This window comes from Chiloscyllium plagiosum, unplaced genomic scaffold (genome assembly GCF_037043375.1).
Source record: "Chiloscyllium plagiosum isolate Xiang-an unplaced genomic scaffold, Cpla_swu_hap1 HiC_scaffold_18, whole genome shotgun sequence".
NCBI classification, from domain to species: domain Eukaryota; kingdom Metazoa; phylum Chordata; class Chondrichthyes; order Orectolobiformes; family Hemiscylliidae; genus Chiloscyllium; species Chiloscyllium plagiosum.
The window spans coordinates 61,173,050-61,198,530 of record NW_028270156.1 but is presented as its reverse complement, the minus strand read 5'-3'; the positions used below and the strand labels follow the sequence as shown (position 1 = coordinate 61,198,530).

Here is a 25,481-nt window from a genome sequence, read left to right as displayed (position 1 = left end):
ATTTTTTAAATTTTCCACTGTAGCCTTCAATGTGGTACCTTAACAAATGCCTTCTGGAAATTTAATAATTGCACATCCACTGGTTCCTCACTACCACAAAGAAATGGAATAAATGGGTTAGATATGATTTTCACAAAACTATATTGACTCTGCCTGACACCTTTATATTATTCTAAGTGTCCTATTTTACTTAATCATCTTGGCCGTTTCTCCCTATTTAGTTTAACAGGAACATTGGTATTTTGAATGCTTTTCTCAAATCTTTTGTTCTAGTATAAATTGTCACCACCACATTCCTTTTATCCAATTCTCTTCTGTAACAACTCAAACTTCTAATTTCTTTAACATGCCAACCTAAATATTCTAATTACAGTCAATGTGTTCTAAGTTTGGTATTACACCTATGCTTTGGTAATATGATCCAACATTAAGATCTTGAGTTCTTTATACTAAATGGATTTACATTTTAAAATCACTTAATCCAACAGAACTAAAAGATGGTGATGTTTACTGTCACAACATGATGGAAAGTAAATGATGGAGGTCAGACTAAAACGCAAATTTATTTCCTCTGGCAGGGCTGCACCTGCCTGATTTGCAGACCTATGCACTACTATGCAAATCCTACGGTGATGACTTTGCATCTTATTTATAGTTTCATTTTCTATATTGTGTTTTGTATTGGGGTATTGTTACTGACATTTGACTGATGATAGGTTGGTGTATTTAATGTACTTACCAGCACTTAGTCCATATCCCTCTAAACCCTTCCTATTCATGTACCCATCCAGATGTTGCAATGGTACCCTCCTCCACCACTTGTTTTGGCAGCTCATTTTTACATGCAAAGTTGCCCCTTTTACATCTTTCCCTCTCTCCTTAAATCTATGCCCTCTAGTTTTAGATTTCCCTACCATGGGAAAAAGACCTTGCTATTCATCCGGTACATGCTTCTCTTTATTTTATAAACCTCTAAGTTCACCCCTCAGCCTCCAATGCTCCAGAGAAAAAAGCCCCACCCTTTTCAACCACTCCCTTTGCTTAAACTCTTCAACCCTGGCAAGGTCCTTGTAAATCTTTTCTGCACCCTCTCAAGTCTAACAATATCTTTCCTGTAGCAGCGAGGCCAGAATTGAATGCAAAATTCCAGAAAGGATATCTGGTCGGCATAGACTAGTTGGACCAAAGGGGTCCCAGTCATGACTCAAAAAAACACGAGTCAAGAGTGTGGTGCTGGAAAAGCACAGCTAGTCATGCAGCATCTGAGGAGCAGGAGAATTGGCATTTTGGGCATAAGCCCTTCATCAGGAATTCTTACTTTCTCCAAAAATACATGACCCACTCTCTTTAGTATCATTACATACAGATGAGGAAGGACACCACTTTGGGAGAACACATCCATCCTAGGACAAGTCAAACAGAGACACGCATGAGAATTGCTAGAAGCATGGCATTCCAACTGGAACTCTATCAGCACATCGATTTTGGATCCTATTTACCACCTCCTGAGAAAAAGAACAGGAAATGACATCGTCAACCCAAGGAAACCGAAACACAAATAGAAAGCGGGACACAACACCAGTGCTTCACTGGAGACTCACTGATGATGTTACCTAGTATGTCTGAAAATGAACCTTCCAGCTCAGTGAGCAAACTTTCATCCAGAACCTCAACCTGTGCTATAAATCTTCTCAAAACTCACTCTGATAGCATGTTCCAAACTCTCAATCCCTACCAACAGAAGGACAAGGAGAGCAGATATATTCCCTGCCGAGCCATTCACCATTCTGTCTTGCAAGGAAGTCAGCGTTCCTTCAGTGTTGTTGGGTCAAAGTCCTGGAATTCACTCCTTTGCAGCATTGTGGGGCTACCTACAGCAAATGGACTGTATCGGTTCAAGAAGGCAACTCACTATCATCTTCTTAAAGGCAACTAGAAATGGATAAAAACTGCTGACCCAGCCAGTGACACATATCCTATGAAAGAATTGCAATAGGTCTGTGGATGACGCTGTGCAACAGTTTGGAGTAAATGAATTTCTTAGAGACTGGTATGCAGTCTCTAAGTGTACTTTACCACAACAACAGACAGTTCCACTCAAGGGGAGGACAATATAGCGTTAATACTAATTTTGGAGCATGCTAGCTATGGAATAAACTCAAAGTATTTTGAGAAAAAGCTGAGATGAAATAGGACAGAGTGCCAGCACAGGTCCAGGGGGATCTTTTCTGTAATGTTCATGATTCTATTTGGCTTTTGAGCACTGATAGACTGTCAGATCTAACTTTTTCTGTTTCTGAGAAGAGGCAGGAAAGCCAGTGAAAATGACAGATAATCATGCGAGTTGGCATTTGATGGTACCTGCCCCCTTCCTGCCAACTCGGAAATTTACATTCTGGGCTAGAAGGCCCAATGTCGACCCTTCTACTCCACCACCAGTTAAGTCTGTTCACTGGTCAATTAGCAACAACTTAAGGGCCTTATCCCAACTGGGCTGTAAATGTCAGGGTCTAAGTGGGACAGGTAGCACATTGGCTGAACTGATTGGTAACGCAATGTAGGCAAGTTGTCAGTATGTGGGAGGACAAAGTGCATTAATTTGTGCGAAGGCTAAGAGACAGGACTAGGACAGGGGTGTTGTCTCTGAGAGACACATCCATGTCCTAGCTTCCAGCTCACCACCTCACTCTGCCCAAAGTTCCCAAATCCTGAAATCTGCCCCCAAACATACCTTTCCATCTGGGGTACGGGAGTCAGCTTCCCGGTCCAGCTCGGTGTAGGTGGAGCTTCCTGCTCCAGGCTTGGAATCCTGGGAGAAATCCCACCAGCTGCCAATCAGCACTCCTGATGGAAGATCTGACAGGGCTTCTTGACCAACACAATCCGCAGGTTTCTCTGGACAAAATGCTCCCACTTTCATCTGAAATAGTTAAAGATCTGCCCATAGATTCGAAGCTAAATTTTTAACTCCAGCACAAAGCAAATCCTCAGAAAGCTGGACTAAGTAAATCTGCAGGATTACAAGGTAGAGTCCATGAACAATTCCACATCTATAGAGGTAGACAGTTTATTGGACACTGATTCTTTCCATGTGGCTCCAGATAAACCTCTTAAGACAATGTCCTACATGGTAGTCACTTCTTGGCTGAACTAACTGGAAAGGCTTTTGGTTTGGACATTCATAAACATGGTGTTGATAGGTCTCTGTGTGTCAGGTAATCAAAGCCAAAAACATTCATGGTTCCAGGCTTAAAAAATATACAAGCCCTTGTCAAAATCTGTTTCACTGAAGTCCAAATCAGGGATGGGATGGACTATATTCTCAACTTTAAATTGGAGTATGATGACTTGGCTGCGTGGATTCAGAATTGGCTTGCTCACGCAAGACAGTGGGTAAAGTGCAAAGATGTTTTTCAGGCTGGAGGTCCTTGACTAGTGGTGTTCCACGGGGATCCATACTGGGACCTCTGCTGTTTGTGATATTTATAAATGACTTCGATGAAAATGTAGCTGGGGGAAATTAGTAAGGTTGTATATGATACAAAAATTGGTGGAGTCGTGGATAGTTTAGAAGGTTGTCAAAGGATACAGCAGGATATAGATCCATTGCAAGTAGGGGTAGAGAAATGGCAGATGGAATTTGATATCCTAAGTGTGAGGTCTTTGGGAGATCAAGTGTTAAGGAAAAGTATATGGTTAATGGCAGGACTCTGAACAGCATTGATGCAGAGATCTTGGAGTTCAAGTCTGTAGCTCCCTGAAAGTGGCCACACAAGTAGATAAGGTGGTAAAGAAGATGTATGGCATGCTTGCCTTTGCTTAAGGAATTGAGTACATGAGTCAGGAGGTCCTGTTGTAGGTTTATAAGACTTTGGTTAGGTCACACATAGAGTATTGCTTTCAATTCTGGTCGCCATGTTACAGGAAGGATATGGAGACTTTGGAGAAGGTGCAGAAGAGGTTCACCAAGATGCTGCCTGGATTGGAGGGTATGAGCTATAAGGGTTGTTTTCTCTGGAGTGATGGAGACCGAGGGCAGACTTGACAAAAGTCTGTAAAATTATGAGATGCACAGACAGGGTTGATGGTCAGAATCTTTTTCCCCAGAGTTGAAACGTCTGATACTAGAGGACAGACATTTAAGGTGAAGTGTGTGTGTGTGTGTGTGGGGTGGCGGGGGCGGGGGCGGGGGGGGGGGGGAGGGGGAGGAGGAGTTCAAAGGAGACTTGAGGGGCAAGTTTATTTTCTTAGTGTGTTGTAGGAATCTAAAATGCGCTGCCAGGGGTGATGGCGGAGGCAGATACGACAGGGATATTTAAAGGACTTGTAGATAAGCACATAAGAATATGCAAGAAATGGAGGGATATGGATCAGGGAAAGGCAGAAGCAATTAGTTTAATTTGGTGTCACATTTGGCACAACCTCATGGGCCCAAGGGCCTGTTCCTGTTCCAAGTAAACCAAAGGATAGATTTGGCAGTGTTCTGAAAAAATTCAGCAATCTGTATTATGTTCTGTCTTTTAGTGGAAAGAGAACTTGCCGGTGTGTACAGTCTAGAGAGGAACAAACAGAGGTGACAGGAGAGGAACTGACGAGAGAGCAAAAATACAACGGTCGCAATGTTAAAGAACCCAGTTACAATGTTGGAGAGGTTGAGTTTTTTGGATTTGGCAAGAAACATGGCAAGGTACAAATATTTTGACTGGGGGTGATCAACCTGAAATGTTAACTCTGTTTCTCTCTTCAGGTGATGTCAGATCTTCAGAGTATTTCCTATGTTCTTATTTCCTGCACTTTGTGTTGTATTTTACATTCCTAGCACCTGCAGTACTTTGCTTTGCATACAAATCTGCTTTATTTCGAGAAAAATTTGTAATGAAGAATGTTGTGCATAAATTCTTGCTTCACCGTTGCATAGGATCTGAGGCATTAAAATGAGGTAACACAAGGAGAGGTCAAGAAAGCACTGTGGCCATACTCTGATTGATGATGAAGTCGGGGCTTAACTGTCTTAGGAGAATTACACTGTTAGTCATAACTGGCCTCACATTTACAGATGCTGATTAATTTTATTAATATATGAAAATGTTATCATACCAACATGATTTAGTGACCTCTGATCTCTCATTATCTTTAAAATTAAGAACTGATATCTCTATTATTACAATTCGGATCTCTTGTGTAACCCCAGTTTTCATTGTTTCACACTTTGGTTGTGCCTTCTCATAAGCTTTGGAAATTTCTCCATAAATCCCTCCTCTTCAATGTCAATCCTGAAAGCCTAATCTTTGGTTACATTTTTCAATATTTGTTGAGGTGGAAACCTGCTGACAAAAGTGGGGCGGTGGTAGTCTGGTGGATGGACCTCTATATTGTAGAGGCTGAACGCCAACTTTCCAACACCACGTCTTACCTTCCCCTTACCCACGACACATCAGGTCCATATCCAAGAACACCACTAGTGCCCTTATTGCCTCTAGTGATCTCCCCTCCACTGCCTCAAAACTCATAGACCCCCAGCCCCATACTGCCAGGTTCTACCTGCTCCCCACAATCCACAAGCCTAGCTACTCTGGCCGACTCATCATCCCCGCACGCTCCTGCCCCACCGAACTCCTCTCGTCCTACCTCGAGTCCATTCTCTCCCCCTTAGTTCAGGCATTTCCCACCTACGTCCATGACACCAACCATGCCTTCCATATGTTCAACAACTTCCAGTTCCCCTGCCCTCACCACTTTATCTTCACTATGGATGTGCAGTCCTTATACACGTCCATACCCTACAAGGATGGCCTTCAGGCCCTCTGCTGCTTCCTCTCCAATAGACAATCCAGTCCCCCTCCACCAATACTCTCCTCCGCCTTGCTGATCTGGTCCTCACCCTCAATAACTTTTCTTTTAACTCCTCCCATTTCCTCTAAACAAAGGGGATGGCCACAGGTATCTGGATGGGTCCCAGTTACCCGGATGGGCCCCAGGTACACCTGCCTCTTTGTTGGTTATATTGAACAGTCGCTCTTTAGTACCTGCACAGGCAGTGTGTCCCAAGTCTTCTGCTGTTACATTGATGACTGCATCGGTGCAACATCCTGCACCCGGGCTGAAATGGAGCAGTTCATCGACTTAGTTCACAACTTCCACCCTGCCCTCAAATTCACTTGGTCTATCTTGGACACCTACCTCCCCTTTGCTTGTTCTCACCATTTCTATCTCCAGACGGACATCTACTACAAACATAGCTACCTGGACTACACCACCTCCCACCTAGTCTCCTGAAAGAACTCCATCCGTCCTCCCAATTCCTCCACCTCTGCCGCATCTGCTCGGATGAGGAGACATTCCACTCACGAGCATCCCAGATGCCCACCTATTTTGAACAGCGCTCCTTTCCACCCTCCATCATCCAGACAGTCATCCACTGCATCACCTCCATTCCCCATTCCACCACTCTAAACCCCTGCCTTCCAAAGCAATAAAGACAGGGTCCCCCTTGTCCTCACCTACTACCCCACCAGTCTCCATATCCAACCCATCATCCTCAAACACTTCCGCCTACTCCAAATAGACCCCACCATCAAGAACATCTTCCCCTCCCCACCCCTCTCTGTCTTCCGCAAGGACTGTTTCCTCTGACAGTCCTTGGTTCCCGCCAAACCCACTGGTACCTTCCCCTGCAACCAGAAAAGATGCAAAACCTGCTGGTACACCACCTGCCTCACTTCCATCCAGGGCTCCAAACACTTCTTCCAGGTGAGACAGGGGTTCATCTCCCTCTCTTCCAACTGAGTTTACTGCATCAGGTGCTCCCAATGTGGTCCCCTCTACATTGGGGAGACCCAACGTAAGCTCAGGGCATGGCTCACCAAGCATCTCAGCTGGGCCGGCAGGGGCTGACCGGACCTCCCAGTCACTGCCCATTTCAAAACACCCAACCACTCCCTTTCTGACATGACCATCCTTGCCCTCCTCCATTGCTAAAACAAACCACAGTGCCTATTGGAGGAGTAACACCTCATCTTCCACCTGAGTATCCTACAGCCCAGAGGACTCAACATTGAGTTCTCCAATTTCAAATAAACTCCCTCCCCATCTCCTAACTCCCTTCCCAGCCCCTCCCCCTCCCTGCCACCAACCGGATTCAGACCTCCCATTGACCAACCAGGTTGTACCCTCGGCCTGTAATCACCTCTCCCCACTTCACCACCCTGCCCCCATCTCCCTCTTTTATCTGCAGTTCCCCCTACAACCACCTCCAGACCTGAAGAAAGGTTACAGCCGAAATGTCGACTTCTCCACCTCCTGATGCTGCCCAACTTGCTGTGTCTTTCCAGCCTCCTGCCTGTCTACTTTGGATTCCAGGATCTGCAGGTTTTTTTTTTTTGTATCTTAGGTGGGTCAATGTCTCATTTTGTCTTCCGGTATAACATCCCAAATGAGCACAGTGTTAGCGAAGCAATATGCATGCAAGTTGATTTTGCTGATTTGTTTTCAATTTGCTTTGGTATGTCTGCTGTTGTAGTTCGTACAAGTGTCCTGTAACACTCACCCAGCTGCTATCTTTGAGTTGCTGACTGGAGATTGGAATTTGCCGGCCCCAAACCTAGTTGTCTCAATCGTTGGAGGAGAGGAAAATGTCCTGATGAAACCATGGCTTCGGGATACCATCAGGAAAGGCCTTGTGAAAGCAGCTCAAAGCACAGGTAAATATACTCCCACATTCCTAAAGAAATGTGCCAAGAACTTCCTTATTTAATATATCAAAGCTAACAAGTGGCAGATCTGGTTCTGGGAAATAAAGTAGGACAAATGGAGTATATCATATAGAAGGATATCTAGTAAATAGTGATCATAACGTAATTAGATTTAATGTAGTTATGGAGTGGGTCAAAGGTGAAATCACTGACTGGAAGACAGATTGTTTCAATGATTTAAGAACTACTGGCGAAATAAAAAGTGGCTAAGAAAATAATAAAGGAACAGGTGTTTTTGAGACCAAAGTTGTAGGTGGTGTTCATTGGGGACTTTGAGTGAATTGGAGGCAGGGAGCATGGAGAAGCAGAGGTGTGAGAGCCCATGGAGTTACACCACGTAAAGAGGGCTAATAGTGGCAGGGAAGATGGAGGATGTCCTACCTGCCCAGAGGTCATTTAAGGTCCTTGAGTAACTAACAGTGGTCTCTGTCACCATTTATGACATTTTGCCAGTTTGGAGGAGGGTATTTTTCACCAGGTAGGGGAGCCATCGAGTGAAATCTGGTGGGCTCCTTGCCTTCTCAGTGAAAGGGAGGGAGCCCTCCGAATCGAGTATTCAAGAGCCTGCAGAGGGGCTCCCAGATGGCAGAGGGTGCCCATGCAGAACCCCCCAACTCATCAATAACTGCCTTCACCAAAGCTTGCCTGACTACCAAGGTGAGTGAGTTGGGGTTGCCAGGGCCAATGCTGCCTCACCAGCCTGGATGCAGTGCCAGCATTGGCCATGGCTTCTGGTGGCAGTGTTGGGACTGAAGAGCTGCTGGCTGTCCCTATTGTCTGGCAGCCCTTGATGGCAAAATCGCATCCCTTTCAAGGTGTGGGAACCCCAACACCAGGCAATGAATTACCTGATAGCCACAGAATCCGATCAAGGTTCCTTGAAATGAGTGAGGTGGTGGTTCCATCAGCTCTGCTCCCTCCCTTTCACTGGTGAAAAAACCCTCCTGCAAACTGGCAAAATGTCATAAATGGTGAAAGAGACCACTGTTAGTTACTTAAGGACCTTACATGACCTCTAGGCAGGTAGGACATCCTCCATCTTCCCTGCCATCATTAGCCTCCTTGAATGGCTAATCTGATGCTAATTAGCCTAATTTGGCCACAAAATAACCATTTTTCAAAAAGAAAAAAAAGGTACAACATCCAATCTCAGGCTACCTTAGATTACAAAGGCACTGCAGGTTAAAAATTAACCATAAAATGGAGGCTTGTGACAAATGTCAGTCATCAATTTTTTTTTAAAAAATGAAGGAAATGAGAGGCAGGGTGGTGGATAAAGCAGCAAATTGTATATCTTTTGTTTTAAAAGGCAACAGAAGAATGAGAGACAGGATTTGTAGCTAATGTAAAGTGGGAGCCAAATATGCTAACATTGAAAAGGCATAGAGAGGTCACAAAGTGTATATTCACAAATCTTTGAAGGTGAGCAGGCAAGTTGAGAAGGCTGTTAAGAAACTGTAAAGGATACATGGACTTGAACATAGGAACATTTGAGTTCAAAACCAATGGAGCCATGCAAAAACATGATCCGTTCTCAGCTATGATATCTTTACATTGATGGGCATCACTCTCTTGAGGAAGGAAGTCATGAGCCAGGAGAGAATTCAAAGGAGTTCACCAGGATGAGGCAGTTGAGCCGGTTTGAAGAAGCTGTCTGTTTGCTTTAAACCAGTGAAGGAATAGGGGGAAAGTATTCAAATTTATGAGAGCTTTGTTAAACTAAGTGCAAAGAAAGACTTCCTCTGGCAAAAAGGGCCAACAACCAGAGATCACAGATTTGAAACAATTGGAGAGAAAATCTAGGAGGGAAGTGTGGGGATTTTTTTGAACTCAAAGGTGGTTGATAATATGTGAAGTATGATGGAATCAGACAGGATCATAACTTCAAAAATTCCTTTGAGGCTGTACCTGATGAAGCTACAATTGCAAGCTTATGAAGGAAGGACTAAATTGGATAGCATTAGAAATGAGTGGAGACAGGCACAATGCACCATACAGCCTTTTTTTTTTGACTTTGAATGTGAGATTTTGTGCTTTTATCATCACTTGCTGGGAACCAAATAGTCAAAAGTGGAAAGAGAGCATCAAATAGTGTTTTTTTTTCATAAATTCAACCTGTGAGCCAAAAGATTAAGACTCTGATTTTCCAATCTCTTGATAGTCAAAGGCTGAAGATATTCTGACAGATGTGGGATCCCAAGCATATCCTGATACAGACTCTGCAATAATTGCCCAGGACATTTGAATTTCAGAGGGCACCCACCTGACATCTGGTATTACCTAAAAATGTTGCCAACTCTAAATTAGAATTTGAGAAGTCAGAGCTGTGGCACTTGATTACCTTTTTAATAGTTATGCACGGAAGGTTCGAGGAATTAATACCTACTCTAACTCTGAGGTAGCTACACGATTCATTTCCACAATTGTGCACATTATTGTCCCATATCAAAACCAACTGTCAAACAAGCTAAGCTACGCTATGCTACCCTACCCTCTGTCACCCATGTGGCTGTCACCAACAGGTCTTCACCCACCTGCCACCCTTCCCCCTCACCTCTTTACCGGCCCCCTAGCTTCTCGCACACCTGGGATCCTCGTCTCTCACTCATCTGCTACCCTACCCTAATTTTATGAGGTAATGGTTCTGAAAGGAAAAATGTTGGAAACTTAATGACAGTCCATCCAGTCTGATGGTATCATATGGGTATGGGTAGGGAAAAGAAGAGTTTAATTTCAGATCCTGATGGGGACAGATGGGGGATTTATCAGGGGGATCAGAACCAAAATTATATTTCAAGTATACGGGCAGTTGAGAGTAGTGAAGTCAGAACTAAGATTTCAAGATCGCAAGAGAGCACCGGCAAGCAAGAAGTCGGTTTGAAGCGTGTTGACTTTAATGCCAGGAGCATCCAGAATAAGGTGAGTGAACTTGTAGTTTGTACCTAGGATCTCAATGTTGTGGCCATTTCAGAGACATGGATAGAACAGGGACAGGAATGGTTGTTGCAGGTTCCGGGATTTAGATGTTTCAGTAAGAACAGAGAAAATGGTAAAAGGGGTGGTGGTGTGGCACTGCTAGTCAAGGACAATATTATGGTTGCAGAAAGGACATCTCATGACTTGTCTACTGAGGTGGTATGGGCTGAGATTAGAAACAGGAAAGGAGAGGTTACCCCGTTGGGAGTTTTCCATCAGTCCCTGAATAGTTCCAGAGATGTGGAAGATCAGATAGCAAAGATGATCCTCGATAGGAATGAGAGTGACAGCGTAGTTGTTATGGGGGATTCTAACTTTCCAAATATTGACTGGGAATACTATAGGAGAAAGTGAGGACTCCAGATGCTGGAGATCAGAGCTGAAAATGTGTTGCTGGAAAAACGCAGCAGGTCAGGCAGCATCCAAGGAGCAGGAGAATCGACGTTCATGCCCGAAATGTCGATTCTCCTGCTCCTTGGATGCTGCCTGATCTGCTGCGCTTTTCCAGCAACACATTTTCAGCTGGGAATACTATAGTTCAAGTACTTTAGATGGGTCAGTTTTTGTCCAATGTGTGCAGGAGGATTTCCTGACACAGTATGTAGACAGGCCAACAAGAAACAAGGCCATGTTAGATTTGGTACTGCGTAATGAACCCAGCCAGGTGTTAGATTCGGAGGTAGGCGAACACTTTGGTGTTAGTGACCACAATTCGGATATGTTTAATTTAGTGATGGAAAGGGATAGGTGTATACCGCAGGGCAAGAGTTATAGCTGGGGGGGGGGGGGGGGTGGAAACGATGTGATTACACAAGATTTAGGATGCATAGGATGGGGAAAGAAACTGCAGGGGATGGGCACAATTGAAATGTGGAGTTCATTTAAGGACAACTACTGCGGATTCATGATAAGTATGGACCGGTCAGGCAGGGAGGTTGTTGAACACGGGAGCTGTGATTTACTAAAGAAGTTGAATCTCTTGTCAAGAGGAGGAAGAAGGCTTATGTTAGGTTGAGATGTAATGGCTCAATTAGGGTGCTTGGGAGTTACAAGTTGGCTAAGAAAGACCTAATAGAGAGTTAAGACCAGGAGGGGACATGAGAAGTTGTTGGTGGATAGGATCAAGGCATACCCTAAGGGTAAAGCGGTTGATGTAGTGTATATGAAGTTCAGTAAAGCATTTGATAAGGTTCCCCATGGTAGGCTATTGCACAAAATATGGAGGCATGGGATTCAGGATGATTTAGAGGTTTGGATCAGAGATTGGCTAGCTGAAAGAAGACAGAGTGTGGTGGTTGATGGGAAATGTTCATCCCGGAGTTCTGTTACTAGTGGGGTACCGCAAGGATCTGTTTTGAGTCCACTGTTGTTTGTCATTTTTATAAAGTACCTGGATGAGGGCAAAGAAGGATGGGTTAGTAAATTTGCGGATGACACTAAGGTCGGTGGAGTTGTGGATAGTGACGAAGGATGTTGTAGGTTACAGAGAGACATAGATAAGCTGCAGGCTGGGTTGAGAGGTGGCAAATGGAGTTTAATGCTGAAAAGTGTGAGGTGACTCACTTTGGAAGGAGTAACAGGAATACAGAGTACTGGGTTCATGGTAAGATTCTTGGTAGTGTAGATGAACAGAGAGATCTTGGTGTCCAGGTACATAGGTCCTTGAAAATTGTCACCCAGATTGATAGGGTTGTCAAGAAGGCAAACGATGTGTTAGCTTTTATTGGTAGAGGGATTGAGTTTCGGGACTATGAGATAATGCTCTAGCTGTACAAAACTCTGGTGCGGCCACATTTGGAGTATTGCGTACAGTTCTGGTCACCACATTATAGGAAGGATGTGGAAGCTTTGGAAAGAGTTCAGAGGTGACTTACTAGGATGTTGCCTGGTATGGAAGGAAGGTCTTATGAGGAAAGGCTGAGGGAACTGAGGCTGTTTTCATTAGAGAGCAGGTTGAGAGGTGACTTAATAAGTTCATCAGTGGGTTAGAGAGGGTGGACAGTGACAGCCTTTTTCCTCGGATGGTGATGGCTAGCACGTGAGGACATAGCTTTAAATTGAGGAGTGATAGATGTAGGACAGAGGACAAAGGTAGCTTCTTTACTCAGAGTAGTAGGGGCATGGAACACACAAGTCTACTATTGTTGCAGGCAAAGTTTATGGGCATTTAAATGGTCATTGGATAGGTATATGGACAAGAATGGAATGGTGTAGGTTAGATGGGTTTCAGATTGGTTCCACAGGTCAGTGTAAAATAGAGAGCTGAAGGGCCTGTACTGTGCTGTAATGTTCTATGTTCTATATGCTGTCACTATCTCCTGATTTATCCAGTTGGACACTAACTTATTTTGTGTGACTTGTACCCATAGTGCTTGTTCAGTCAAGCACTTCCTGTGGTTAAGATTTATTAATGGTTCGTTGTCCTGTTTCTGTTCTTTAAGGTTTCATTGACCGTTTGATCTTGATTTGTGTTACAGCATCCCATTGCGGACTGTCCAACCTGATTAAAGTTTTCTTTTAAAAGAGTCAAAACAAAGACCAGTGGCAACACACTCTACACCAACCATTAGCTGGTCAATTGTCAGTTCTGCAGCACATATAATATTCCCAACTGGTAGTCACCTGAACCACCCAACCACCCCACCTCACCCTCTAACCTTACACACTCATCTTTTCTCTGTAGCTTGTCAGAGTCTTTGGGATTTTCAAATTGTGTTTACTTACTGGAATATGGCAGCTATGCTGTTAAAAAGGGGCATCTCCTAGTGGTTTACTCTTATGTTGTCTGTGTGGTTTGCTATGCTATATCTGTTTGGTCCTGTGGAATTTGGGCTCAAAGGTCTTACAAAGTTAAGAAAGTAACATCTTATCTGGAAATAGGGATTACAACCTAGATCAGAAGATTTGTGACAAGAAAAGTGACATATCAGATATAATGTTGAATATGAATGTTTTTTTTTTGTTGTTTAAATAAAAAAATCATGCTTTGTCCAAACTTCCACACAGGAGCTTGGATTATTACAAGTGGTTTGCGAGCTGGAATCACCAAACACATTGGGGAGGCAGTCCGTGATCATGCCATGGCCAACACATGCTCTAAAATCAAAGTCTTTGCAATAGGAATATCGCCGTGGAGAATAATTTCTGACCGTGAAGCCTTAGCCAATGTTAAGGTAAATTATTCAAATAATTTATAGCACCCTTCCTCACACCTCTCCTGCTTTAAGGATCTTGTTCTGAGCAATTTGTGATGAATTTTCATCGGTCCTGAGTCGGTGGAGTGGAGGGTGGGGAGAAGATGTGCCAAAAGGCCTGATAAATAGTTTGGGGACTTCACATGCTGGCTCACAATTCGCACTGGAATCCAGGGCTATTTTGGTTTGATTTGTGAGGAAGTGGCAGAAACGCAGTCCACTACAAATTGAGTGCTCCCCAGCAGAGGAGGTACCAACCAGAGGGAGGTTGTTCCCAAGCTCTGAGTTTACCAGAGTGAGGATTGGGGGCTGCTGGGAAGGTCAGTTTCCCTCTTAAAGACTTACCTCGTGAATAGGTGGCGTGAAGGGCTCAACAGGAGGGGATGCAGACACTGGGGTGGCTGGGCACGTGAACTGATTTATTCGGGCTGTGGTTAAACCCAAGTCAGTGCATGTGTAGTGTCGCCCATCCATCCTCCTCCTCCTCTAACCAAAAAAAAGACAGTGTGTCAAGAGTTGGTAAGGTCAGGTTTTTTTTTTCTCATTTATTCAATCTATCTTGGTGATGGAGGCTAGGGCAGTTTCATGTTCCTTTTACAGGATGTGAGAGGTAAGGGTCACCACTGGTGTCCCTGCTGACTTCTCCTGTGAGAAGTGCACCCAACTCCATCTCCTACAGATCGCGTTAGGGAGCTGGAACTGGATGAACCTCAGATCATTCAGGAGGCTGAGGCGGTGATGGAGGGGAGTTATAAGGAGGTAATCATACTAAGCTACAGGACAAAGATAGCTGGGTGACCGTCAGGTGAGGGAAAGGGAATAGGCAGACAGTGCTGGGATCCCCTGTGGCCATTCCCCTCAATAATAAGTATACTGTTTTGGGTACTGTTGGGGGGAGCGACCTACCAGGGGTAAACCACAGTGGCCAGGTTTCTGGCACTGAACCTAGCTCTGTGGCTCAGAAAGGAAGCGGGTAGAATAAGAGAGCGATAGTGATAGCAGATTCAATTGTGAGAGGAACTGACAAGAGATTCTGGTCGCGAGTGAGACTCCTGGATGGTATGTTGCCTCCTGGTCAGGAATGTCTCTGATCGAGTCTACAGGATTCTTAAGGGGGAGGTAGACCAGTCGGAAATCATGGTACATATCGGTAGGGAAAGGAGGGAGGACCTGAAAAGTGAATATTGGGAGTTAGGTTGGAAGTTAGAAGGCAGGATGAGCAGAGTAGTAATTTCAGGATTGCTACCAGAGCCACATGCTAGTGAGGATAGGAATAGAGAGCGGGTGCAGATAAACACGTGGCTGCCGGGCTGGTTAGGAGGGAGGGCTTCAGATATGTGGATCATTGGGATTACTTCTGGGGAAGGTGGGACCTGTACAAGAAAGATAGGTTGCACCTGAACTGGAGGGGCACTGGGAGGATTTTTTTTTTACAGCTTTTTGGGAAGGTTTAGACTGGATTGGAAGGGGGGTAGGAAACTGAGCTATGGATCAGATGATAGAGTAGGTAATGAACAGCCTGCAGAGAGTCTCTGGGGAGGGATAGGCACTTGATATGGCAAAGGTACAGTCAATGTGATAGGTTGGTGTGTCTATTTTAATGCAAGAAGTAAAAGGAATAAGGGTGATGAACTCAAGAGCATGGATCAGTACTTTGATCTATGATGTTGTGGCCGTTACGGAGAGTTGGATATCACAGGGGCAGGAATGATTGTTGGATGTTCCAGCGTTTAGATGTTTCAAAAGGAATAGGGGGGTGGGGGGAGGTAAAAGAGGTGGAGGAGTGGCATTGCTAATTAGGGAGAGTATCACAGCTGTAGAAAGGAAGGTCATCAAGGAGGGTTTGTCCTCCGAGTCAGTATGGGTGGAAGTCAGAAACAGGAAAGGAGCGGTCACTTTATTGAGAGTTTTCTACAGGCCTCCCAGTAGCAGCAAAGACACAGAGGAGCGGATTGGAAGGCAGATTTTGGAAAAGTGTAGAAGTAACCATGTTGTTGACTTTAACTTTCCTAATATTGATTGGAACCTACTTAGTTCAATAGTTTGGATGGAGCAGTTCTTATCAGATGTGTCCAGGAAGGATTCCTGACACAATATGTAGATATGCTGACTAGAGGGGAAGCCATACTGGATTTGGTGCCTGGCAACAAACCAGGCTAGGTATCAGATCTCTTGGTGGGAGAGCATTTCGGTGATAGTGATTAAAACTCCCTGACGTTTACTACACTCATGGAGGGGGATAGGAGCAGATGGAATGGAAAAGTATTTAATTGGGGAAGGGGGAATTACAATTTATTAGGCAGGAACTGGGGTGCCTAAATTGGGAACACATGTTCTCAGGGAAATACACAACAGAATTGTGGAGGTTATTTAGGAAGCAATTGCTGATAGTGCTGAATAGGTTTGTCCCACTGAGGCAAGGAAGGGATGGTAGGTTGAAAGAACCTTGGGTGACAAGGGATGTGGAACATCTAGTCAAGAGGAAGAAGGAATCTTGCTTGCTTAAAGTTGAGGAGACAGGGCTTTAGAGGATTACAAGGTAGCTAGGAAGCAACTGAAGAATGGTCTGAGGAGAGATAGAAGGGGCTTTAGCGGCTAGGAATAAGGAAAACCCTAAGGCGTTCTACACTTATGTGAGGAACAAGAGGATGGCCAGTGTGTGAGGGTAGGGCCGATCAGGAATAGTGGAGGGAACTTGTGCCTGGAGTTGGAGGAAGTAGGGGAGATCATTAATAAATATTTTGCTTCAGTATTCACTACTGAGAGGCACCTTGACATTTCTGAGGACAGCGTGAAACAGACAGATATGCTAGAAGGAAGGAGGATTTGCTGAAATTTTGAAATACATAAAGATAGATAAATCCCTGAGTCAGACAGGATATACCCTAGGTAACTACTTGAAGTGAAGGAAGAGATACTGTGCATTTGGCGATGACCTTTGGTGTCCTCATTGTCCAATGGAATAGCGCCAGATGATTGCAGGGTGGCAAATGTTATTCCCTTGTTCAAGAAAGGGAATAGGGATAATCCTGGGAATTACAGACCAGTCAGTCTTACATCAGTGATGGGTAAAGTATTAGAGAGGATTCTGAGACAGGATTTATGAGTACTTGGAAGACCATAGTTTGATTAGAGATAGTCAGGATGGATTTGTGAGGGGCAGGTCATGCCTCACAAACCTTACTGAAGTCTTTGAGAATTTGACAAAACATATTGTCGAAGGTAGAGCAGTGGATCTGGTGTACATGAATTTTAGAAAGGTGTTTGATAAGGTTCCCCATGGTGGGCTCATTCAGAAAGTAAAGAGATACAGGAAATCTGGCTGTCTGGAAACAGAATTGGCTGGCCCATAGAAGACAGAGGGTGGTGATAGATGGAAAGTATTCAGCCTGGAGCTTGGTGACCAGTGGTGTTCTGCAGGGATCAGCTCTGGAACCTCTGCTGTTTGTGATTTTTATAAATGACTTGGATGAGGAAGTGGAAGGGTGGGTTGGTAAGTTTGCTGATGACACAAAAGGTTGGTGGAGTTGTGGATAGTGTGGAGGGCTGTTGTAAGTTGCAACAGGACATTGATAGGATGCTGAACTGGGCTGAGAATTGGCAGATGGAGTTCAGCCTGGAAAACTGAAGTGATTCACTTTGGAAGGTTGAATTTGCAAGCAGAATACAGGGTTAAAGGCAGGATTCTTGGCAATGTGGAGGAACACAGGGATCTTGGGGTCCATGTTCATACATCCCTCTAAGTTGCCATCCAAGTTGATGGAGTTGTTAAGAAGGTATATGGTGTGTTGGATTTCATTAGCAGGGCGATTGAGTTTAAGAGTCGTGATGTAATGCTACAATTCTATAAAGCTCTGGTTAGACCATACTTGGAATATTGTGTTCAGTTCTGGTTGCTTCATTATAGGAAGGATATGGAAGCTTTAGAGAGGTTGCAGAGAAGATTTACCAGGATGCTGCCTGGACCGGAGGGCTTGTCTTATGAAGAAAGGTTGAGTGAGCTAGGGCTTTCCTCATTGGAGCAAAAAAGGATGAGAGGTGACATGATAGAGGTGTACAAGATGTTGAGAGGCATAGGTAGAGTGGATAGCCAGAGACTTTTTTCCATGGTGGAAATGTCTATCACAAGGGGGTACAATTTTAAGGTAATTGGAGGAAGGTTGAGGGAGATGTCAGAGATAGCTGCTTCTTCTTCTGGCCAATAGTTCTCTGAGGCTAGACATCTGCCTGATTGAGGGATGGAAATTCAGCTTCCAGACAGTTAACTCTCTGTGAAATGGCAAGTGGCAACTGGGATAGTGGGGATGTGCATTCCCACTGACCCTTCAGATGATGGAGTTGGAAACTCTACCATCTGAAAGCTCTTGGAATCTTTTAACATCTTCATGAGGGGGCAGATGTTTCAACTGAAAGATGGCTCTTTTGTGACAGTGCTGCATTTCCTTAATACTTCAGTCAACTGTTAACCCCAATGAACTCCAGTCACTGGGAGTTTGATTTTAACTCACAATATCCTAACTTGGATTTAAGTACTACTACCCACAGGCAGCAAATCTGTAACAAGTAAGGTTTGTGAAAATGTCCATCTGATTTTCAGTTATTTTTTCAAATCTTCAATTAGAAACATTGTCCAGCAATATACCAAGTTGAGGAGACAACTGAAGGTCCTCTTTACTCCTTGGATAACAACCATTCCCATTTCATCCTGGTGGATGATGCCACTCCCAATGGGACCACCACATTGTGGCTCAAACTACTGAAACATATTTCTGAACAGCGGACTGGCTATGCAGGTAAGAAAGATTCTGCTCAGAGTGGGAATCTCCATTGTCACATCGGTGGGGGTGTTGGGGTCAGGGGGGGAATGTGAATCTCTGCTGTCACTAGCCTCCATCTACCACCAGTCTCCTCTCCCTGTATGTACTTATTGATACATGGAACATCATCTCCTTTTAACTCAGAATGTGGAAATGCTGATGTTGGACTGGAGTGGACAAAGTTTAAAAATCACACAACACCAGGAAGTACTAACTATCGGAAAACTAACTATCTGAAAGCTAGTGCTTCCAAATAAACCTGTTGGACTATTACCTGGTTTTGTGTGATTTTTAACTTTGTCCTTTTAACTCCACTCACTTCCTTCAGACAGGAGATGTTGTTAATTGTACCTGTGTATGTCCTAGCTGTGCATGTCTTTTGTTGTTTCATCATTGTTTCAGTATTAATCAGGCCCTTCCCAGCCTCTTTCTCTGGTACATTGATATCATTGGTATCATCTCCTCTCACCCTGAATTGGAAAATTCCATCGTTGCTACCAATTTCCACTCTTCATATAGTCCATCTCCAACTTTTTTTTTTGTCCCCCTCTGATCTTTCCTGATTTCGTCTCCCCAATTTTAGGAACAGGTTTTCAACTATCATGCATTAAAAACCCCACATTGACTCCCATAGCTATCTTGACTATGCTTGCTCACATGTGGCCTTCTATAAGGACTCTATTCCATTCTCTCAGCTTTCCATTTACCATCAATTCAGTTCACATTGTGCAACCTTCAATAATAGAACTTTCAATACATCTTCAAAAGGAAATGTGAAATACCACTATCTTTTGAGCGTACCAATGCCCACACCCTGCAAAAGCAGAGATATATTTTTAAAAGCTTCTTTTAAAAGTTCTGTGCAACAAAACACCAATCTTATTCTCGCATCCAGATATATTTTTGGTTTACTATCCAGTGAAAGAACTATTGTGACAGGTCTCTCATGTATTTTAGAAATCATTAAATGTTCATTTGTCCTTCAGTGTCAGATGTGACTCAGTCTGTTGTGTAAATCCAAACATTTATGGATTCAATTCAACTCAAGAGAATTGAGAATATAACAAGACTTGAGATATGCTGCACTATCAGAGTTGCAGCCTTTTTTGATGAGCTGTTATATCCGTGGCCCTGTCTTCTCTTTCAAGTGGATATAAATGTTCTCAAGGCAGTGCTGTAAGAGAACTTTATCCCTACTTCTCTCATCAATAGTTTTCCCGAACTAACATCACTCTAAACTACTATTTGTCACATTGCTGTTTGTGGGATCTCCCTGTGCTCAGTGGCTTAAGCTTTTCTGACATTACAACTGTGACAAAAAAACTCAAGCATTGCAATGGCTGCAAGCATTTTCAGAATATCGAGATCCTGCAAAATGTTATTCAAATGAATGTCTTTCTTTAGTTTTAATTTCAGTAGAAGTGATGGATAGTCATTTCTCATTATGGGTTTCAGTGCTCAGGTGGAAAGTTGAATATCTAGCCTCTGACATCAAAAGATGTTTGTTCTCGCACAAAGTTTAGATCTAAGCATAAATGTATTTCTATTCACACCATTGGCCATCTTGTGGCAATTTACCAGCAAGTTAGGACAACCTCTGGACAGTTGGAGCTAATCCAAATCACTCCAAAACTCCTTTTAAACATAACTGTAAACATAGCAAAGAGGAGACTTTAATCTGAGTGCTGTGTGACAGTATTCATCTCCAGCCATCATGTCAGTACACATTGCAATACAAAAGACGCCTTTGAATTATTTTATTATTTAATTGCTGTGACACGGCAGATGTAGAAGACCACAGAAGTGGATATTGCACCATCATTCCCCACCTACCCCGTAGTATTGAATGAAAGAGAGTACTTATTACTACTAAAAACAAAAATCCTTTCAGAGGTATTTGGTCAGTCTGTTAGAAATTATTTCTGTCTTAATGAAAGCACTGAGACTCGTACAGTGCGCATTAAACTCTGCTTCTGTCTTTTGCAGGAACTGGCAGTATTGAAATTCCTGTGCTCTGCGTTCTTGTCCATGGTCATCCAGAACTATTGCAGGTAACACACCTTTTGCTTCACTGGCTGATTATTAGAAAAAGAACACACATTTCAACCCTAATACTGAAAGCACAGCTTTCCGTAAATTCTACACCCCAATCAATTTAAGCCACCAATTTTGCCATGACATAATTTAGATATGGTACCATAAGTTCACAATTCTTTCCATTCTGCGCTGTCATGTTGTTGGTCTTTGTGACAAGAATTCATTAGTAACCTTCAGATGGTTTGTTAAGAAGATGTTTTTCATTATCTAAATTGCCAGATAAGGCACATGATCCAGAACAGATAAGAATGGTTTCCTGAACCCAGATTGGGCAAACTAATTGAGGAACAGGGATGTTGTTCTTTATGATGGTGGCTGTCTCCTCAAATTGGTTGATTTTACAAACTGAAGTACGAAGCTGACCTCTTATAGCTGAATAAGTAAATTACTGAATCGTCTTGAGTTCCTTTATACTAATCAAGCTATTGGGCCAGAGTCAGGACAATAATCTATAATGTAAAGAAATGGGATCAGGAGTAGACCATTCAGACCCATGCTGCCCATTCTGCTTCCCCATTTAATGAGGTCATGGTTGATCTTCTACTGAAGAAGAGTCTTATTGGACTTGCAATGTTAACTCTATTTTTCTCCCTCTACAAATGCTTCCTGACCTGCTGAGTTTCTTAGAATTTTCAGTGTTTGTGTCAGATTTCCAGCATCTGCAGTATTTTGCCTTCATTCAAGTTGTCCCTAGTGACCTAGTCAACATTTATAACTCAAATCAATACCCACAGACAGCATATCTGCAAATTATTACCTTGCTATGTGGGGGAACTTACTGTGTACAGATTGACAGTTGTGATTCCCACATTGCAAGTCACGACATTTCAAAAAGTACTTTATTGGCTGTAGAGCGGGTTGAGACATTTGGTGGTTGTGAAGCGTGTTACATAAATGCACGTCTGTCTTTAATACCTTTTATTGGTGTTAGCATATTAAATAGCAATCAACTATTAAAGGCGTCTGCATGTAACCATCACGGTGCAAACCTCAACTCCTTTACCATGATGGCAATTTGCAACAAATATGGGTGAACAGATACTGCTGATATCATCATGGTGCATCATGCTGCACATTGGTGCTGATGTCATGTTGCGTACCCATTGCTGCTTCTCCTTTATTGTTCTGCACATCGCATCCCCCGCTCACCAACTCCTTGTCCAGGATGTGAGGTGGCAGGTGAGGGTCAGGAGGGGCTTTTTCTGAGAGGTCTTCTGAGTCACCAGTTTTGCAATCTATTTTCGGTGATACCTTTGTCAGTTGTGCTATATAAATCCTGGGTTTGTGTGAAGGAAGTTATCTCAGCTGGGACATTGAGTGCCCCTGTGCTTGTCAAGGAAATTTTACGTTGTCTTCCTGTTCCTGATTACTAACCAGTGAGTCATTATCATTGGAGGTTATTTGGCCCATTTTAGAATGTCCTTTTGCAACCTTACACTTTTCTTTAGAGTAAACGGTCCAACTTTTCTCTCCCTCTCCACACTGACACTCCAACCCCACCAGACGCTCTCAAAAACATGGTCTAATTATTCTTGAACATTTAAAGTGCGTACCTCAATTCCATTATCCATTCTCCAAAGACTAATGTTGTCAGACATGAGTCAGGAAGGTGATGGAATATTCTCCACTTCTCTGGATGGGTGCAGCTCTGACAGCACCCAAAATATTCAATGCCACTCAGGACAAAGCACCCTGCTTGTTGATTGGCACCTTATACACTACCTTAAAAAGTAACTCACTCCAGTGTCAGCCGTGTGCACCATCTACAACTGTGCTACCCAAACAATTTCCCATTGTGACAATGTTTTTGTGCTTGACAATCGCCATTAGCCCAGACTTGGGAGACTGAGGATGGGTGTGATGGTGGACCTGCTGAGAGATTTTTCTGGGAGTGGGGAGGAAGGTTGTTTTGTTGGCATCACTTGCAGGAGTTTAACTTCAAGGAGTATATCTATCAACACAGCATCCAGACCTCAGGCTAAGGCCACACCACTTTAACTAAAATTTCGACTTGAAAGAGGCCACGTAATGTTTGGCTATTGGTCAGACTGCAACTGGAATACTGTGGACAGTTTTAGGCCTCTTGGGAAAGATAATACTGCCATTGGAGAAAGTCCAGAGAAGGTTTACATGGTGTGGTGAAAGGGTTAAAATTGTGTCCCAATACATGTGTGAATCTAACCGGAATGGAGGTGTTGCTTAGTCCCGTGTGAATCTTATTATACACCTTCCCGTGTGAATCTTCTTATCTGTATGTAACCAGAATGGAATGTGTTTTTTAGCCTTGCTCTGCTGTTCACATGAATGTTTATATCTGGAAAAGAGTATATCAGCTGGAAAAGTCTCCAGTTCGGTAGAGTCTGCTCCGGGGTTGCGTTTAACCGTCGAGCGTGGGTTGTTGGCAACCGCTCTACGAGAACTGACGGCTCCCAGTTCCGGTAACACGTAGAGTGAGTATAAACCAGACCCGTTGTAAGTACGAGACCTGGTTGTGGCGACGCTGCGGGGAATAAAACACTTATATTCTAGCAGACTCGCCTCTTGGCTGTTTGTTCTGTGTCAGACTACTTTCCTGCGAGTCTGGTCCTTGACCTTGAGAATTTTTAAAAACATTTTGGCGTAGCCGGCAGGATCAATCGCAATTGAGGAAAGATTTTGATACAGAACAATGTTTTGGAAAAAGGCTAAGAAACCAGAGGAACAAACTGTGGAGGTCCCGACCGTCCCGGGATGGCATGGACCGTGGCATGGCGTGGCAGTTTGTTTGAGAAATGGTGGGGGGCGACCGGAGAACTGGGAGGCCGAGGGCGTAGGAACCCCAGGGTCGCTGCTGTCCACCCTTGAGAGGATCCCAGTCCTGCCGAAGAACCCCTTGCCTGGGGTACAGCGGAGGATGTGGGCCTGTGCGGCGGCTTGTAGACAACAGTCAGACAAGCGCCAAAAAGCTGAAGCAGAATTAGCCCTCCTGAAACATGAGCAGGGACTCCGTTCGGGAGATGCCTCTATGTTGAGGCAGGAAATTATGAAGTTAAAAGCTGAATTGACAGCATTAACTGAACTAGCAGGACGAACTATTATGTATCTGTCTGCTAAGAAACGGAAAGAGAAAAGGAAGGTCCCTCGAACCCCGGACCCGGTACAAGTACGGGCGTTTGTAGCCCAGTTAAATAACGGGGATCGGTGGGATATCGATCATTGGGATGGGAACATTTGGGGAGATTCAGATGATCAGTACGAAGAGGACCCACCCGTACTCCAAGCTAAACCAGTGGTTAGGAGAAAGCAGGTTCAGAGACGTCTCCCAGTGCAACGGGAGGTAATGTTAGATGAGGAAGGAAACCCTATACGGAATGAACAAGGGGAGGCAATTATGCATGAATTACCGCGGGCTCAGCCTCCTGCAGAATTCTCTGAATTAACGGAAGACTTCACTACCGATGAGGTGCTGTTTATCACCCAGAAAACCCGACGTAATCCTGGGGAGCCGTTAGAGCTATGGCTAATTCGGCTCCTCGAGGAAGGGGGGGCAACAAGTGCAGGTAGACTATCAGGATGCTCCCAAGTTTGGTGGATTAGCAAAGGATGCTGCCATAGACCTGGGGTACCGCAGACAAGCCAAGGATATGGTAATAGATCGCAGTATGGGGACCTTATTTGGGATGTATGCCAGGGCAGTGGCCGAACAGTATCCCTTCCCGTCCGATTGGCCCCCCTTGGAAGGAACTTGGACAACAATTAAGGAAGGGGTTCAGAGGCTAACCCGTTTGTGTGTGCGGGATGCCCTGTTGCTGGGAGTGCTGGACGAGGTAGATAACACAAATGTTAGTAGACAGACTAGAGACCACCTAGTGAAGACTGCCCCCCCCCCCATTATAAACCACTGTTATTAACCATAATGTTGAGTGGACGGGGAGAAACCCTAGGAGATGCCCGTAGTATGATGAGGGAGATGGGTGGTTTGGGGGATTGGGGACCCACAACCCGTGCTTCTCAGGGGGGCACGGAGGGGCGTCGCCCTGAGGCTCGGGCAGGGGGAAAAGTAAACCCTAATCAAGGAAGTAACCAAGGCCCCTCACGGCGTGCTTTGTGGCAAGCTTTGATACGGGCGCAGGTCCCAGCATCGGAGATTGATGGCCTACCTACACCGGAATTAAAAGACTTATGCAGACGAAAGGGACTGAAGGTGTCCCGGGTAGAGACGGAGTCCCGACCCACTATGGAAGACCTAGTGGAATTACTAACACAAAAATGTCAGACACGGGGTCCGGTTGTTAATGAGCCTCGAAGGGGTAGAACTTCCACTTCCCAGCGGTGGGAATCCTCGGAGGACGAGGAGGAGGAGGAGGTACGGCCTCCCCTCCGAGAGTGTTATAAAGTGGATAGGCATGGCCGGAAACCTAGTAAGAAAGGCAAGAACAAAGAAGGGCGAGGCAAACGTCTTTACCCAGTGCTGTCTGGGGAAGATGAATGGGAGGAACAATAGGAATCGGGCCAAGCCCCAAGGGTTTGCCCACGAACGAGCCAATGGTCAGCAGACGACATTCGACCTCATGTATCATTGACTATCTATTGGCGCAAATCCGTCCAAACCGTTATGGCTCTAGTGGACACAGGGGCGGAGGCCACCTTAATCTATGGGACGCCCC

At 44.3% G+C, this 25,481-nt stretch overlaps 1 protein-coding gene across 2 annotated transcripts in view; it reads left to right on the top strand.

Annotated features, from left to right (window-relative positions):
* The window catches only part of trpm5 (transient receptor potential cation channel, subfamily M, member 5), a 130,308-nt gene that overhangs the window by 34,601 nt on the left and 70,226 nt on the right, over positions 1-25,481 (top strand). Inside the window, exons 3-7 of one of the 2 annotated variants that reach the window (XM_087996732.1) lie at positions 4,525-4,687; positions 7,520-7,700; positions 13,734-13,900; positions 18,543-18,714; positions 20,725-20,789. In XM_087996732.1, the coding sequence (XP_087852858.1) occupies positions 4,525-4,687; positions 7,520-7,700; positions 13,734-13,900; positions 18,543-18,714; positions 20,725-20,789 (748 nt within the window). Of the gene's footprint in view, positions 1-4,524; positions 4,688-7,519; positions 7,701-9,934; positions 10,025-13,733; positions 13,901-18,542; positions 18,715-20,724; positions 20,790-25,481 lie in introns of those variants that run through there. The other variant, XM_087996733.1, reaches the window with a different exon arrangement.